The sequence below is a fragment of the Mycosarcoma maydis genome, chromosome 18, assembly GCF_000328475.2.
Source record: "Mycosarcoma maydis chromosome 18, whole genome shotgun sequence".
Classification (NCBI taxonomy): domain Eukaryota; kingdom Fungi; phylum Basidiomycota; class Ustilaginomycetes; order Ustilaginales; genus Mycosarcoma; species Mycosarcoma maydis.
The window spans coordinates 59,928-75,565 of record NC_026495.1 but is presented as its reverse complement, the minus strand read 5'-3'; the positions used below and the strand labels follow the sequence as shown (position 1 = coordinate 75,565).

The following is a 15,638-nucleotide window of genomic DNA, read 5'->3' as shown; positions in this document are numbered from 1 at the left end:
CCAGCAGAGAGTGCGTGGATCGTCGGTTGAGCTAAATAGCGGCTGAGAGCTTGTACCGCGTATGCCACATCTGGTCGAGTGTAGCAAGCCAGGTAGTTGACAGAGGCTACGAGCTGTGGAAGAGTTCCTGTCCGCGACGGAGCAGTGCTCGGGGTTTTCGGGATGAGCAATGCCCAGTGGCGGGTAATGGTGTGAAGGCTGGGTTTCGCTTCGAGCATCTGGAAACGATCGAGGATCTTTTGGATGTAACCAGGTTGGCCTAGGGAAGTGGAATTGGTAGATTTCGACACGCTGACGTTGAGCACAGAAGATAAATCGCCCTGATCTGTGATTTTAAAATGAGTTTGGATTTCGGTGTGGAGCCAGGCGAGTTCCGATGCTTTTGGTGACGCAGCGACGAGGTCATCGACGTATAATGCAAGTAAGATCTGTCGTCCGGCCTTCTTGGAATGAAAGAGGCAGTGGTCTTCTTGCAGTTTCGTGAATCCGAGCTGTTCGAGTACCTTCGTAGCGAAGAGGTACCATTCGCGGCCGGCTTGCTTGAGACCGTAGATGGCTTTGTTCAGGAAGCAGACCTTCCCGGGTACTTCGTGACCGGGAGGCATCGTCATGTATACTTCTGCCGATAGGCGTCTTCGTTTAAGAAAGCAGTGACTGCGTCCCAATGAACAATCTTCCAGTCGAATGCCGCGGCGAGGCCGATGAGGATGCGTAACGTGGTGGCCTTTACTACTGGAGAGAAGGTTTCGTCGTAGTCGTATCCGTATCGCTGTGTGAAGCCTCGTGCGACGAGTCGTGCCTTGTATTTGTCGAGAGATCCATCGGCCTTTTTCTTGATGGCGAATACCCATTTGCAGCTGACCACATTGGTGGCTTTGTTTTGTGGGTGGTCTACGAGGGTCCAAGTCTTGTTGGATTCATGACTTTTGAGTTCTGCCTGGATGGCACCTTCCCATAGGGGCCAGTCGGCGCGCATGCGAGCTTGTTTCAGGGTGGCCGGTGGCTTTGAAAGATTTGTTGTCACGTGCCGGGCGTAATCGCCAAGTCTGTGGGGCCTTGCCCTAAGGTTGTAACGTGACTCGTCACCCGTGCTCTCGTTTGCGTTGTTTTTGTCTCCCACTGTTCTTGTATCTCCCACTGTTGTTGTATCTCCTCCCACTGTTTGGTGAGGAGTCGGGAGAAGAGCGAGAGAGTCATCGGACTCGTCATCTATTTCTTGATGCCGCGATGGGGAGTCCCGGCCTCGGATGTCTTGAGGTCGCCTTCTTGAGGGAATAAGGTTGATCGGTTCATGGAATTCGTCATCTGTGGATTCTGCTGAAGGAACAAGTTGTTGAGTTGGACTCTCCAGTGAATCACCGCTCTCGGTAGTATCTGCTAATTGCGCTTCCTCTATTGAGGCGAGATGAGGGTAGTTGGTGGCTCCCACTGGTTGACTGGGTTCTTCGGACGATGGGGAAGTCCTTGGGATGTTCAGCGATGAGCGGACCGGGGCCGGTAATCCTGGCCTCGGGAGATTGTTTCCCGTGGTTCCAGTTTCATCATCTGAAAGTTCCTCGAAGGGGGCTTCAGATTTTCGCCGAATCCGCTCGTTCTCCCGGAAGATGACGTGCCGACTTGTGAAGATCTGGCCGGTTTCTACGTCCATGAGTCTGTATATGTAAGGGTGGTTATTGCTAACATGTCCCAGGTGTATGCATTCAACAGACTTGGGATCCAGGGATTTGCGGAGTTCGTCAGGTACGCGTGCCCATGCTTTACACCCAAAGACCCGGAGGCCTTGAAGATCCTGGCGTTTGCCATGCATTCCTTCATGAGGTGTCTTGGAAGAATCCGTGCTGGTGGCCGACATGTTTCGAAGCTTCAGCCCGTGACTGAAGGCGAATGGCCAGTACTGGGTAGTCAAGTTTGCTTCTTCTAGCATGCACCGAATATAATCCTTGACAATCTGGTTAGTGCGCTCCACGAGACCGTTGGATTGTGGTGTGAATCTTGGAGTGACCTCTCGTCCTATACCTCGGTGATTGAGGTAGTTCGAGAACTCTCTGCTCAAGAATTCACCACCATTGTCCGTTCGGACTCGGCAGATACGCTTTCCCAGTTGCGTTTGGGTCCATCGATCGATGGTTCGGAATGCTTGGAAGGCTGATGACTTATAGATCAGTGCCGCCCCGAAGCAGTATCTCGTGCAATCGTCCACCATGAGTAGGTAATATTTCTCTTTGGATAAGCCTTCCGGCAGAGGCCCCGCAAGATCCATGTGAACTAGCTCGAGTGGTCGAGTTGTCTTGGGTCCACGGCTCTTGATCGGTGCGTGCCTATGCTTCGACTTGATGCAGGTTTCGCAGTTGTTCCCGACAGAGGGGCCCGACATAGCCTTTAGGTTCATGCCGTCGGTAAGCGATGCTGTCTTGAGCGTGGCCTGCATGTGGAGGTGGCCTAGCCGTTGGTGCCAGAGTTTGGCTTGGTCCAAGGCTTTCTCGCTAGTAACGAGTTTGGCTACTGCGGTGGTAGTTCCTTCCACTAGCAGGTAGTTCACATCTCCACGGCGTTTGCCCCTCAGGGCCAGTCGACCCTTTTTGTCGAAGATTTCGACCGTTTTCTTGGTGAAGTTGATGCTTCCACCGAGGCGTTGCACCTGTGGTGTAGAGAAGAGATTGTTCCCAAGTCCTGGAACGTGGAGGACATCTTGAAGTGTAATCGACTTCCGCGATCCCTTCGAGTTACTCATCACCAGTCTGACGTTGCCCATGCCAGCAACCGGAACTCCTCTGTTGTCAGCGACGAATACCTCCTGGACAGGAGATGGTCCGTACGTCGAGAAGAGGGTCTTGTCGCCGGTCATGTGTCGGCTTGCGCCAGAGTCAATGATCCAGGTTTCATTTTGGGGAGCGACGTTGTCATCGGGTGTGGACACGTGGAGACACAGATTCATCTCGTCGGAGTCGACTTGTGCCAGGTTTCCCGTCACTTTCTTGGTTTTCTTCTGCTTTTGCTTCTCGGTGCGATCCTTGTGTTTGGGACCTCCTTCCATGAAGCAGTCTTCGAGGTTATGGTTATCCCTCTTGCAGTTAGTGCAGAATTTGTCTTTGCCCTTTTTGACAGGCTGCGACTGGGCTTGCATGGCCCGAGCTGGGTATTGGCGCCGGAAAGACTTTTGCTCGGCTTCTTCAGCCATAATCGTGCTGACGGCAATTTCGTAGTCTTCCAGGGCCTTCTTGTTGGCTGTTTCGTCGGAATCTCCTTCCTTCTGGAAGAAGAGACGAGTGTTGAAGTAGAAGATCTTTCGCCAGACATCGTGCTGGGGACCGAGGCCACGCAGAAAGGTTCTCAGTTTGCGAAGTCCGCTAACCGGAGCATCCACGTGGTCAAGTTTCCTGCAGATAGTCTCCAACTTGTAGGAGTAGACGTTGATCTTGTCATCTCCTTGGTAGAGGTTCGCCAACTGCGCTTCGAGTGAAGCAATCTGCTGAGCAACGTTCTGCGCGTAGTTCTCGCGAAGTTTCTCCCAGACTTTTCGAGCAGTAGTTGACGTATCGACCAGGGCTTGCTGGCTGCGGGTCCCAGGGAGTTTGAGGAGTATGCTGCGTGCTTCCACGTCAGCTCGATAGTACTCGGCGATATCCTTAGTAGGGAATTTGTTGCCGAGCTTCACTTCCTTAAGGTCTCCCTCACCCAGATGTTCCTCGGGTTTGACGAGTCGTCCCTCGATGATGAACCATAAGTTCGCGTTTTTGCACGAAAGGACATTTTGCATCGAGGTCGCCCATTCGAAGTAGTCCTCCGAGGACATCAGCCGTTTGGGTAGTCCAACCCTCATAGAGGAGAAGGCAAGGTCTTGATCATTGATTGGGCTCATAACCTTTTCAATATTCGCGGTGAATCCTTAGCGGGCGCTGGATGATCGAAGTCTCCCTTTCCTTAGAGAGGCGAGTTGGGACTGAGTAGGGTCGAGAATGGTTTGGGATGTATTTGGATAGTGTGAATTGGACGAGGGACTAACTACAAAGTGTGAGCGTTCCCTCTGTATTTATGTACATGAGTCGACTGGAGTATCCTACATGAGCTTCTCCCTATACGTCAGCTCCTCATACAACTGACTAGCTGTGGCCACAACTGGCCAGATGCATGAGTCTGTTCTCCCTCAGGTTCTTCCACTTGGTACGAGTCTGTAGCCAACGGCGTGTTCCCACAGTCGTCCAGCGACTTGTGTGAATCTACTCTGGGCTTCTCGCTACCAGCGCTATGTTGTGAAGCGGGGAAACTCTGGCGAGTTACTATACTTGCGCGCGTACCGCGGTCGTACTGCGGGTGCATTGAGCGCGTGTCGCGCGCGTATGGCGCGCGTACTGCGAGTGTATCGCACGCGTACCGCGGTCGTACTGCGGGTGCATTGAGCGCGTGTCGCGCGCGTATGGCGCGCGTACTGCGAGTGTATCGCACGCGTACCGCGGACGTACCGCTGGTGTATTGAGTGCGTGTCGCGCGCGTATAGCGCGCGTACTGAGACACCTACTCGTTCCCGTCCGGTCACTCGTGTATACCGGTTAGGTTACTGCAAGGGTTGCATGATTGTGGGCGATCAGACTAAACGCCAATCGTAGATATTCTAACACAAACACTCATGACTCATGACCGTAGTCATTCGTGATTAGTTATCTCCTTGTCCTCCAAAAAACAAATTCACGATTCGTGATTGTCCGAATCGTTGATACATTCGTGATTCACGATTCCAAATTTTCATGCATCCTCGACCACGTGACTACACAGTCACATCCTGACAAAAGGAAAAGGTCGTCCTCGGAACCACCCGGGGAACCACCCTGAGTGGCTCCTAGGTGGCTTCTCGCAGCAACCATATCCCGCAGGTGGCTCCTAGTGTGTTTCCGAGGATGACCATCCTCTCATTAGCTCATCGGCCAGTCGCATAAGAGATCACACACAAGACACAAGAACCTGGTATTGGAGCAAAACAATCGTGAATGTATGTACTCGTGGCCTAGCAATTCTAGAAGGTACTGTTGCAAGGGAGTCAATGGCAAAGCCGGCACCTTGCTGGAGCATCGATCGCCGCTACAAAGCTCGCGAATGATCGACTCGACCAGCTCTGTGTAGGCGTCTGGCCTCTGCGACCAGTCGAATCGCAGGACGGGCCTGCCTAGCAAGGATGGCAGTGATTCCTCAAAGTGCGCGAGAGGGTTCCGTGGCTGCAAGCCCATTCGATGACGAAGCTCGTCTCGGAACGGCTTTTTGCAGTGCCCTGTCTTGTTTGGGACCACCTCCGCCTCTGTGAGAGGAGGTGTCGAGCGGCACCAGAGGGGGTTTTGAGGCGGATGAAGCACGAGCAGCTGCAGGGTCGATGCGGTGGATCACATCATCAAGCCAGTGCAGCGACTGGGCAATCGCAATGCTTTGGTAGTAGGAGTGCATCTCATCGCTGAGATTGCGTATGGTTGGTTTGAGCGCTTGGCATCGTTCCAGCACGGTGCTTGACTCGCCTTGGTGGTTTGGCCCGTCTTGATGGTTGCGGGTAGACGGCAAAGGTGTATTGGCGGATTGAGGAGGATGGCGTCCAGAGCCCGAGAAGTCTCGCATGCTTGCCGGCTGGATGGGGATGACGGTGTCGATCGGCTCTTGGGTGCTAGACTAGGGTTAACTCGACTGTCAGCTGCCACGGGTAGCTTGGCTGGACTCGGCCGGGTTGATGGAGTCGGACACGGCATTCTCTCCAATAGAGCTCAGCGATGAGTCGCTCCTGAGGCCAGTCGGATCGAAGCTTTCTCTCTCCTCTTCCGACTCGGTGCTGTTTCTTCGGCGTGCCCTGACCTGTAGAGTCTGCCTACTGACACCATCTTGATTTCGACGTTGTACCATCTTCCTCGACGCAGAAGCGAATACGATCTTATTGACGGTGGACGGTGGCAAGAAGGAGGAAAGTACAGCGAATCATGAATCTTGGCACCAGCGGCCAAGGGAAGCACAGATAAAGGACAAGCTTGGCATCTCACGAAACGGCTCAGTCATCAACGGCAAGTCCTTCTCAGCTGCTTTGAACGGCAGATGATGCAGCAGTAAAGGTGAGTCAGACATTTGGGCACTACGAGACTGTCTAGGCGGAGTTGCTGAATCATCCATGATCGCAACTGGGGAGGAGGAGGAGGAGGAGGCCCGAGCGCTCCAGGTGATCGAAAGGTTTATAGGGAACCGCTCGCCATCCATCCGCTTTCCCAGCGCAGCGTTCTGACCTTGGTGATTTTTCTTGACACTAGTCTGCGACCATGCAGCGACTCTACACACACGCGTGACGCTACCACCATCACGCATGTTCGTCGAAGGCGGCTCCTTGCCCATCGTAGACTACGTCAAGCTCACTCATGAATCATGAATGGCTTCAACTTGGCTAGCCACACCACCGCGCTCGAGCAGTCGGTGCTCGGCAAGCCGCATCTCTTGTCCACCAACCATGGACCGTACTGCAGCCTGCGAGCGTCTGCGGCAAGCGATACCGATCCTGCTCGGATGCTTCGTCTTTGTCCTCCTCAGCCTCGGCAGCTTCTCGCCACGCGTTGGTCTTATCCGACAACCATGAACGATGGTTCCGAGTCGGCGTTCGATTCGCAAACCAGCGTTGACGAGCAGGCGCCCTCGTCTCGCAAGACACTCTGCGCCGATGGCCACAAAAACGGCTTGGTCAACTGGCTAGGTGGTAAGCATGATCCTATTCGTAATCCCTAGCCGCCAGCTTCAAGCTTGTCCGCGCATCGTCGTAGCCTGCAGACCCGCCCCATTCATCTCGTTGGTCTCGCTCGCTCGTTTGGCTGCTGGCCCTCTACTCACTCGTCGATCCCACTTGCTCGTTCGCTCGTTGGCTTCGATGAATATTTTAGATTCGTGATTCATGATTGTATTGACAGCAACTGTGGCGTACTGAGCTGGATGCTGCGAGCGCTTGATTGATGGGGGGGGGGGGGGTTGGTTGCTTATTGAAAGCCAGCTACGGAGCCACTCCTGAGGGGCAGCCTAGATCGGGCGTGCTTGCTCGGGTGGCGGGTGGCTCCGAGGACGACGTTTTTCCTCTTTTCAGTGACTTTGTTGAGATTCGATAACGTTATTCACGAATCTCTGTAGTATTGAATGTTCCATGTGACACCTTGAGCGACAAGCTTGGCGCAAGGCTGACAGCTTCTAGCTGCCACTCATGACTCGTGACCGATTCGCGCCCGTCACTCGTGTGTCCGGTTGGGTGTATCAAGTGATTGGCATGAATTTTGACTCGTAGCCTCGTCCAGAACCATGCTTGATGGTTGATGCTTGATGGTTGATGCTTCTCCGGCGTCCGCTTCGAAGCAACGCGTGCTGGCCTGCCGAATCGCAGTGCAGGGACTTGATGCTTCTTGGTCGGCTAGATGCCAAAGCCATCACTTGTCCGTCTGTGAAGCCTGCACGTGGGCTCCGCGCCACCAGAGTGATGTACGATCACGGATGCGAGCACAGACTTGGTCCGCGCGAACCCACTCATCACTACCACGAGCCACGCGTGGGTTTCACTCATAGATCACCTCGCCGTCCGCCACACCATCCTCACCGTGCACACGCGTGTCGTCGCAACGTCGATACTCATCACTCATAGCACAGCACGCGCAGCCACAGAACCAGGCATGCTGTCTTTCTGCCGAATCACGAATCGTGAGTCGTGAATCGTGAATTCGTGATTGTGAGTCGCAATCATGGTGAAGTACGAATCATGAATGCAATCATGAATCACGAATTGCAACAGGTCAGAACCAACCATGGTCGTTCGTGCCGCCCTTTTGGCTACGTGGTCCATCCTCCCTCTGAGCGCTACTGCGGCCGCTGTGAGTTGGGCTCGACGCATGTCCATCCTGGCTGCTGTCGATCCTCTTCATCACCTCGCCCCACGCTGTAGCTTCGAACGACTCAATCACCGGCGATGCACGCAGTTCTAACTGCTGCAGTGACGGCTGCGACGGTGCCAGCGTCAAACGCGGCTTTGCAGTCGCATCTGGCGCTACACGTGTTGGCGACATTGTCGAAGACGGTGGCGAGCCAGGAATGGTCAGCGTAGGCAACGAAGGCCGAGAGGATCTGCTTGGGCTCTCGTGCACTAGGATCGTCGGTACCGCCTCTCCACCCGCATCGCCTTTATGCAGCTCGTCGCGCAGAGCGAGGAACCTGCGTCGCCAGTAGCCCATCTGCAGTAGACCGCGCACCCGATCGAGTCGAATGCGATGTTCAATCTGCTCCATCACGTCTTGTCTCTCAATGAGCTCTTCGACGTTGAGTGCCTCGGTCTCGTCGACCAGCTTGGTGCGTGCCAACAGCAACAGCATGTCCGTGAAGGAAATGCCCTTACGCGGATGCGCGAGTAACACAGCTTCGTGGTAGAGCCGGTTGAAGCGTTGCCGGCGCATGCGCAGATCCTTGGTATCCACAGTTGACAGAGCGCGTGCCAGCCTTTCGGCATCGGTCTGCGGTGCTGCGCGTTCAGCCTGCTCTCCTGCTGACGATGATGGCCACGCAAAGATCCCTTGTCCGTCCTTGTCCCTACCCCCGTTGTCGCGCAAGGGCGAGCGCAACGGTGATGAGGCATTCTTGAAAAAGTCGAAAGCGCCCTTGCCCTTGCCATCGGTGGATGGGCTCGGAGAAGCAGCCGTTTCTTGCGCCAGAGCGGCTTTGAGCGTTTGCAAAGAGCACTCTGGCGGATACATACCCACTTCCAAAGCACCTTTGACAGAAGCGAGGAAGGGAACAATCTGATGTTTTTGAATGTAGCCCTTCCTTTGACGGTCGACTTGTGCCCAGCTGCTCTTGAAATACCGAATGTCCGAAGGCGTGAGGATCGCTTTGCTTCCGAGGTCGAAAATGTATGAGAAATTTTCGACAACCGTACCCGTAAACATGTTGAGGAAGATGTACATCGAGATGACATTCCAGCTGATGAAGAGCGCGTAAGCCCAGGGCTCGCTGCCACAATCCGTCATGAGGTAGCTGGCTGCCGGTGTACACTGAGGCGGCGAAAGCGTGTAGTCGTGCATGAAAGAATTCCATCCCTCGCCCGTTGAAATCATACTGAGGAACACCATCGATCTGATAAAGGTCGAGAAATTCTTCGAGTAAGTCTCGTTGGGTCCCCACTTGGTCAGCCCGAACACCTCGAGCAGCATGATAGCCCACACCAAGAACATGGTGAGCCACAAGAGGAACAGACTAAGAATGGCGGGCAAGGACGCGAACGCCGTCTTGAAGAGCTGGTTCAGCGCATGATTCTTCTGCACCAATTTGAGAGCGACGCACGTGAGAAAAAGCTTCTGGAACTGTACCACCACGCTGCTGTCTCCGCTTCCAGTGAGCAGCGGAAGCGTTGTAGCGAGTGTGCCTGAGACGACAAAGAGATCGTACAGATTCCACGGATTCTCCCGATAGCTCCTCCAGCCAAGACCCAGCAGACGGGCGACGATGTCCAAGGCGTAGATGGCGGTATAGCCGAGGTAGAGAGCATCTCGCAGCTGATTGGCCCATGCTGGATCGGAATACTGCTGCGTCATGAGCGTGACAAGGGTCGACAGATACACCAAGGTCATCGTGCGACTCCACCAGCCGTTCTTGTTGAGCATACGATCGTAGCACCACGCCCTGACAGCCTGCGAGGGTCGGTGCTTTGGCCTCTTGGAAGGTCGCTGGCGCAGGATCAATCTGCGCAGATCGACCCACTGCCTCTGACCGGCTGTCTGGAAAGCAGCACCCGAAAACGTCTGGAAGTTCTCGATGATGACCGACACAAAGAGTGTCAAGACGGTGGTACTACCAACCAAGTTGTAGATGAGGAAGAAGAGCGCATTAACCTGTCGATTGTCGTTCTGCAGCTGCTGATCCTTACCTGCGACGCCCATGGCAGTCGACATGACGTCGATCCAACCCTCGAGCGAAATAATCTCGAACAGGATGAGCATGGCTCCCTTGAAGTCGTCAAACGAATAGACGCTGCCTTCGGTCGGGTTGCCCCAAACTCGGGGAGCCAAGAAGTCAAAGTTGCCTGGCGAGGTGATGTACTCGCCCCAACAGTCAAACTTTGTCTGAATGGAATTCGACGTGTCGTTGCATGAGTAAAGCAATCCTGCAAACAGGTTCTGCCCCCAAATTGCGTAGGGAATGATGTAGAGAATCGACAAGATAGAGGCGTCAAGAATGCGGCCGGCACCTGCAATCATGACGGCATGGAACGTGTCGCGCATGAGTGACGACAAGTTGATGAGTCTGAGCGCGCGGAAAGCCTTCAAGGCTCGGGTGAACCTCGAGACACCTCCGATCACAGCAAGCTCGGTGATGACGTTGATGAGCAGGGTGGTCAGCACAAACAGGTCGAGCGAATTCCAGATGCTGAGCACGTATGCATTGGGTGTGAAAGCAAGGCCATCTGCGATGGTCTTAACCATGAACTCGGCCAAAAACAGCGACGACAGACTGATTTCGAGAATCGAAAACCACGAAGCACGGATAAGGCCATACTTTGCGTAGTAGTCACGTCGATAGACAGGTGTGGCGATGGCGGCAGAGACGACCGAGCCTACGATGCCGAGAAACACGAGGATTTGGAAAAGCTTGTGTCGGTAGGGCGAGACTGGTCGTCCAAAGAGACGCTCTCCATGTGATGAGGGGACTAGACTCTGGCAGAAGCGTCTGAAACGATTGTGGTTGGAGAACAGAAAGTACGACTTGTCGTACGACGGATGGGTTGCGATGAACCGAGCCTGCTCGAGGCGCGTATCGTTGTGGGGACGTGGAAGGAAAGCGCGAGATGCATCATGTGCGCCGAATTCCGAGGCGAGACCGAGGTCGGATCGCATCCTCTGCATCCTGCGCTCACTGGCAAACCGATGCGCTGCTTGATCGGATGGATCAGCATCGTAAGCAGAGCTTGGAGCTCGGGAGTGGAGCAAGTCGTCTACATGCATACTGCTGCGCAGTCTGCGCGCCTGCAGATTGTCGAGTGGCACCTCCTCATCCGGCTGATCGAGACGGAGCATCTTCCTGACCGTGTTGACGGTGCGATGTGCCGTAGCCGTTGAGGTGTCTACCATGTGGTGGATCGAGATGGGGCGTTGCTTTTTTTCTTGATCTGTGCGCTTGTCCAGCTTGGATCCTCCGACGATCTTGTTGGTCTGACCACTGGCGCTACCAGCGTGGTCGCTGCGGCCGTGCTCGGAGTCGGCCGAGCCTGTATGAGCTGCGTTGCGTCGCTTGAGCCATCGATAGGGACTGAGCCTGTTGAGTAGACGCGCAGTGAAGGACAAGGGCGGTGGCTCGTTGCGGCGGAGGTACTGCTCCAATTGCTGCTGACGCTTTTCGTGCTCGGCAACGCTGAAGTTCTCGTTGATGACGGCAATGAACATTTGAAGCACGATAAAGTTGGCAAAGAGAAACCAGCCCGACAGGAAAATAGCGGCGATGACAGCCTGCTTGTACTCGACCTCGTTGGAAGTAGCGCTAAAGAGGACGTCGGTCCAGTTTTCCGAGGTGAAGATCTGGTACATGGCGAGGAAGGAGTTGAAAGAATGCTTGAATGTCATCTCTGTCCACTGGCCATCGCTTTGCTGCGGAATGTCTCCGCGGAAGAGCTGGGTAGCTATCAAGGAAGCGAGGCCAACGATGAGGAGCAGAAAGAGCACCATGTTGAGCATCTTGTTGAGTGAGCCAAATGCTCGGACCAGCAGCACACGCATGCGCGGAATGGCAGCGATGACTCGATAGAAACGGGCGAGCTGGAAAAAGGTGAGCCAAGGGTAGACTTGGGACGACTTGATGACGGGAATCTGGATGAGGCTGGTGACCAAGGCCAAGAAGAAATCGGCGCGATTCTGCTTGGAGGCGAGGAAGCCACGCCAGTCACCATCGAGCACAAAGGCAAGGAAGCGCATTGCGATCTCAAAATCAAAGGCAAGGGTAAAGTAGAGCTCGATTCTGGCGCGCTTTTGAATCTCTGCCGGTTGCAGGTAGGTTGCGCGAGACGCTTGGGTAGCTACGTCAAAGATGATGGCGAGGATCCAGAGGTATTTTGTGTAGCCCCACACACGCTTGAAGCCGAGGGCGAGCGACTTGAGCCTTCCTTTTTGGAGTTGGGTTTGGTCTTTGTTGGAGTTGTCCTGAAGGATTTGATCGGCAAAAGCACTGCGCTGGGTACGTGCGGTGAGGGTAGCAAAGCTATTTGTGATAACGGCGACAAACAAGTTTGCGAGCCAAAAGTTGAGAATGATGATTCCGACGATAAAGTAGATGCAGGAAGAATAGTAGTCGGCGTCGATCATGTCGTACATGGTCTGCGACCAGTTGTTGGACGAGATGACGATGACGACTTGGAGAAGCGAGGTGATAATGTTATCGAAGGACTGCGTGTTGGATTCGGGGTTGGTGGATTGCTCTTGGCATACTTGACCTCGCGGACAGATGAAACCTTTGGGAGACGAGCCGGAGGGAGCGCCATCGACGAGGACGTGACCGAGTGTTTGACCGGCGGTGGTAAGATAGCCTCCGCAGAGTTGTGAGAGAGTATTGTTGTTGCCCGGCTGTCCGTTGAGATCACCGACCCAGACACAGTTTCTGCGGTAGGAGCCCTCGAAACTCTGAATGCCGATGATGCCAAAGAGAAGCATGGCATAGCCAGTGAAGAAGGTAACGCTGAGCAGGATAAAGGCGGAGGCCTTGAGCGAGTGCAAGATGGTGGTGGTACCGCTAGTGGCGGTGAGAAGACGAGCACAACGGAGGACGCTAAGCGCTCGAAAGATGTAGATGTGGTGATGGTTGGCGGATTCTTGACCACCGAGAGCCAAGGCGAAAGCGATCCAGAAAGCGACGACGGCGACTACATCGACACGATTCCAGGAATGGCGCAAGAAAGCGTGATGGACTGCCTGCACGCGTTGCTTCTCGAAAGCTTCGGCGAAGGGCGTCTTTGTGTTTTGCCAGAATGAGGGCGCGGTGGATTCGGAAAGAAACATGCTGGTCTCGCTCTGATTGACATGTCGAGCAGGATGTCGAGACTGTTGGTGCGTCGACAAAGGGTCATGCGTATGCGGGGCAGAGGAGGCAAGCGTGATGGTTTGCGTTTGCGTTGCTGTTGCCGAAGCTCGGCGTGACTCAAAGTAGGACTCGGTCAGGCCCGAGTTGCCTGCAAGCACCTTCTGGGCGGTAGATTTGAGGTTGCCGCCAAAGAGGCCGAGCGTGTCGAGCGTGTTGGATCTGGACATTTGGCGCTTGTGCTCGGGGGAGGTGGAAAAGGATTGCTTTGTGGTGGCGTCGGACGTACCTGAGTGATCGTCGTGGGCCGTTGGGATGGGCGCAGCGTAGAGCGGAGGCGGGTTGATGACCAAACCAGACACGATGATGCGAGCGAGGATCTCAAGGGTGTAGATGCCAAAGATGGCGAGTAGGATGTAGTCGGGGATGGCGCCAAAGTAGTTGTCGGGTCTTGGATGTGCATAGACGCTGGGAGCGGCCTGTACGACGAGGGTGACGGTGTTGGCAAGGATGAGGAGCAAGATGAGTGGTTCCATCCACCATTGGGAAAGCAGCGCGGCAAGCGACTTGCGAAGAGGATTGTCGGGGCCAAAGAGACCTAGACTTTTGCCTCGTAATAGCTGCAACTGGTGGGTGCTTGGGCGGACGTGGTGAGATGAAGATGGCTGTCGATCGGGGTGAGTCAAGGTGGTGGTGGTGGCGGCGGCGACGGCGGATGAATCGCTTTCTTCGGGATCCTGATCTGTGAGTGGGATGTGAGCGTGATGCTGCTGATGGTGGACGACGCGGCGACTCATTCTGCGGATCGACTTGGTGAAACGGTCGAGACCGGACCTGGCTCTGTCGTAATTGCAAGTGGCGTAGACGTCTGCGCTGGATTTGAGCGTGGGTTCGTGAGCCTGTTCGATGGCGTCGGGCGAAGCAGTGCGGTGCAAGTGATGGTGATCTGGCTCATGGTATTTGACTGAGCGAGATGGAAGAGCATGGGTTTGCAAAGTGAGCAGTGCTCTATCGTTGTCCTCGGTGATGTAGGTGACATCCGACTCGGCGCTGTAGCCATAGTGCATAGATTGGCTTGCGTGTGGTTGCTGGGGCGAGAGCTCGAGTGGGCCGGTAAGGATGCCTGCATCGATGGAAGAAATGCTGCGCCGATGTGAGCTGGATGGTGCGGCTGGCGGTGTAGCTGGCTGTGTAGCTGGATGGGCTTGGTGATGGGGCGGGTCGTGAGAGTGGTCCCAGCTGAGTCGTCTCAGGAGGCGATCGTCGTTGGAATTGGTGGGGTTGGCCGAGCTGAGAGGGCTCTGAGCGAGAGTTGGGTTGGGGCTGGCAGCAGCGAGCTCCGACATGTCGGTGTTGCCATAGTAGTAGCTGTTGATGTAGATGTCCGAGTTGTGATCGGGGATGCTGCTCGCACTGTACGAGTCTCTGGGTTGGGGAGATGTGGGGGAACGCGTCGAGTCTGTCCAGGGAGGATGCAAGCTGAGCTGTTGGTGTGGTAGGGCGTGCGGATCTGGGTCGGTCTCGTTGGATTGGCTCATGATCGGATATCAAGCAGCGGCGGCGGAAGCAGCGTCGACGAGCCAAACGGCTGAGCCATTCTCCTTGCACCTCGAGACAGAGATGGTGGTAGCGCAACGAGTGGCGATGCCGACGAGCGAATCCACTCGGCTCTACCGAAACCTGTTTCGTCCCGTCACACTTGGCACCTCGCCATCTACAATCACGAATCACAAGGCGTGGATCGTGAATCACAAATCGTGAATGGTTGCCGAAAAGCGTCTGCAAAGCAATCGTCAATCACGGATCAACCCAAACTTGAAAAGCTGTGTTGATTACACCCAAGTCACAGGGTAGTTCCACACGTCACACGTCACTCCAACTCACGGCTCACAAGTCGTGGCTCGCGGACTCGTGCACATTTTGTGCGGATTGGAAATCGTCAATGCTCCTTCCAGAGCTTGCTTCCACCTGAAATTGGCGCAAAAAAAAGGGGTAAGAAAAGGAAAAAAGCAAAACCAAATTCGAGAAGCCCTTCCGTTGTTGACACTTATCGGTGCATCCGTGATCTCGATTCATCCGTCACAAGTGCCAAGTGCCAAGTGCCATGCGCAGTGTGCTGTTTGCTGTTCGATCCGATCAAGCACGGCGCCACACTCGTGACTCACATCGTTCGAGAGGTGAAGCGAGGTCGAAATCGTGAATCCACCATGGTGAATTGCAGATCCGTGGTTCCCTGCACGCACTCTGACTGAGCTGTGACTGAGCTGTGACTGAGCTGTGAAAGTGGCACCAAGCTTCGGCACCTCGGTCCGCCTCTCTCTACGCTGCCGTGTCTGAATTCACGATTCACGATTCAGAATCTTGGCTTTGACGAACATGCAGTCGTGAGTGTGTGGAGCGGCGAGCCGGAGCTTTAACATTTGCCAATTCACGATTGGGTTTAACACGCTTAGGTGGCACTCACACTTGATAATCACGAATCACGGATCTGATCGTTGCGCTCTGACTTGTGAGAGGGGTGAGTGTGAATTTGAGTGACGAGAAAGCAAAATCGAAACCGACTGACGCGTTCCTTTCTGCACTCGTCACTGCGACTGTTTGCAAGC

General features: G+C 54.6%; 4 protein-coding genes across 4 annotated transcripts; 1 reads left to right on the top strand and 3 right to left on the bottom strand.

The window, feature by feature from the left end:
- Window positions 1-607: 607 nt before the first annotated feature.
- On the bottom strand, window positions 608-3,859 carry UMAG_11580 (retrotransposon HobS hobase; the record flags this gene model as incomplete). The annotated part of the gene is made up of 1 exon (XM_011393655.1): window positions 608-3,859. One exon carries the CDS (start codon window positions 3,857-3,859, stop codon window positions 608-610), a length of 3,252 nt encoding a protein of 1,083 aa, XP_011391957.1.
- A 1,322-nt stretch (window positions 3,860-5,181) lies between these two features.
- On the bottom strand, window positions 5,182-5,595 carry UMAG_11579 (uncharacterized protein; the record flags this gene model as incomplete). Its single annotated transcript, XM_011393654.1, has 1 exon — window positions 5,182-5,595. One exon carries the CDS (start codon window positions 5,593-5,595, stop codon window positions 5,182-5,184), a length of 414 nt encoding a protein of 137 aa, XP_011391956.1.
- A 786-nt stretch (window positions 5,596-6,381) lies between these two features.
- UMAG_05459 (uncharacterized protein) lies at window positions 6,382-6,735 on the top strand (the record flags this gene model as incomplete). Its single annotated transcript, XM_011393501.1, has 1 exon — window positions 6,382-6,735. The coding sequence occupies one exon, from the start codon at window positions 6,382-6,384 to the stop codon at window positions 6,733-6,735; it is 354 nt and encodes a 117-aa protein (XP_011391803.1).
- A 1,043-nt stretch (window positions 6,736-7,778) lies between these two features.
- UMAG_05458 (uncharacterized protein) lies at window positions 7,779-14,570 on the bottom strand (the record flags this gene model as incomplete). The annotated part of the gene is made up of 1 exon (XM_011393500.1): window positions 7,779-14,570. One exon carries the CDS (start codon window positions 14,568-14,570, stop codon window positions 7,779-7,781), a length of 6,792 nt encoding a protein of 2,263 aa, XP_011391802.1.
- Between the last annotated feature and the right edge of the window lie 1,068 nt (window positions 14,571-15,638).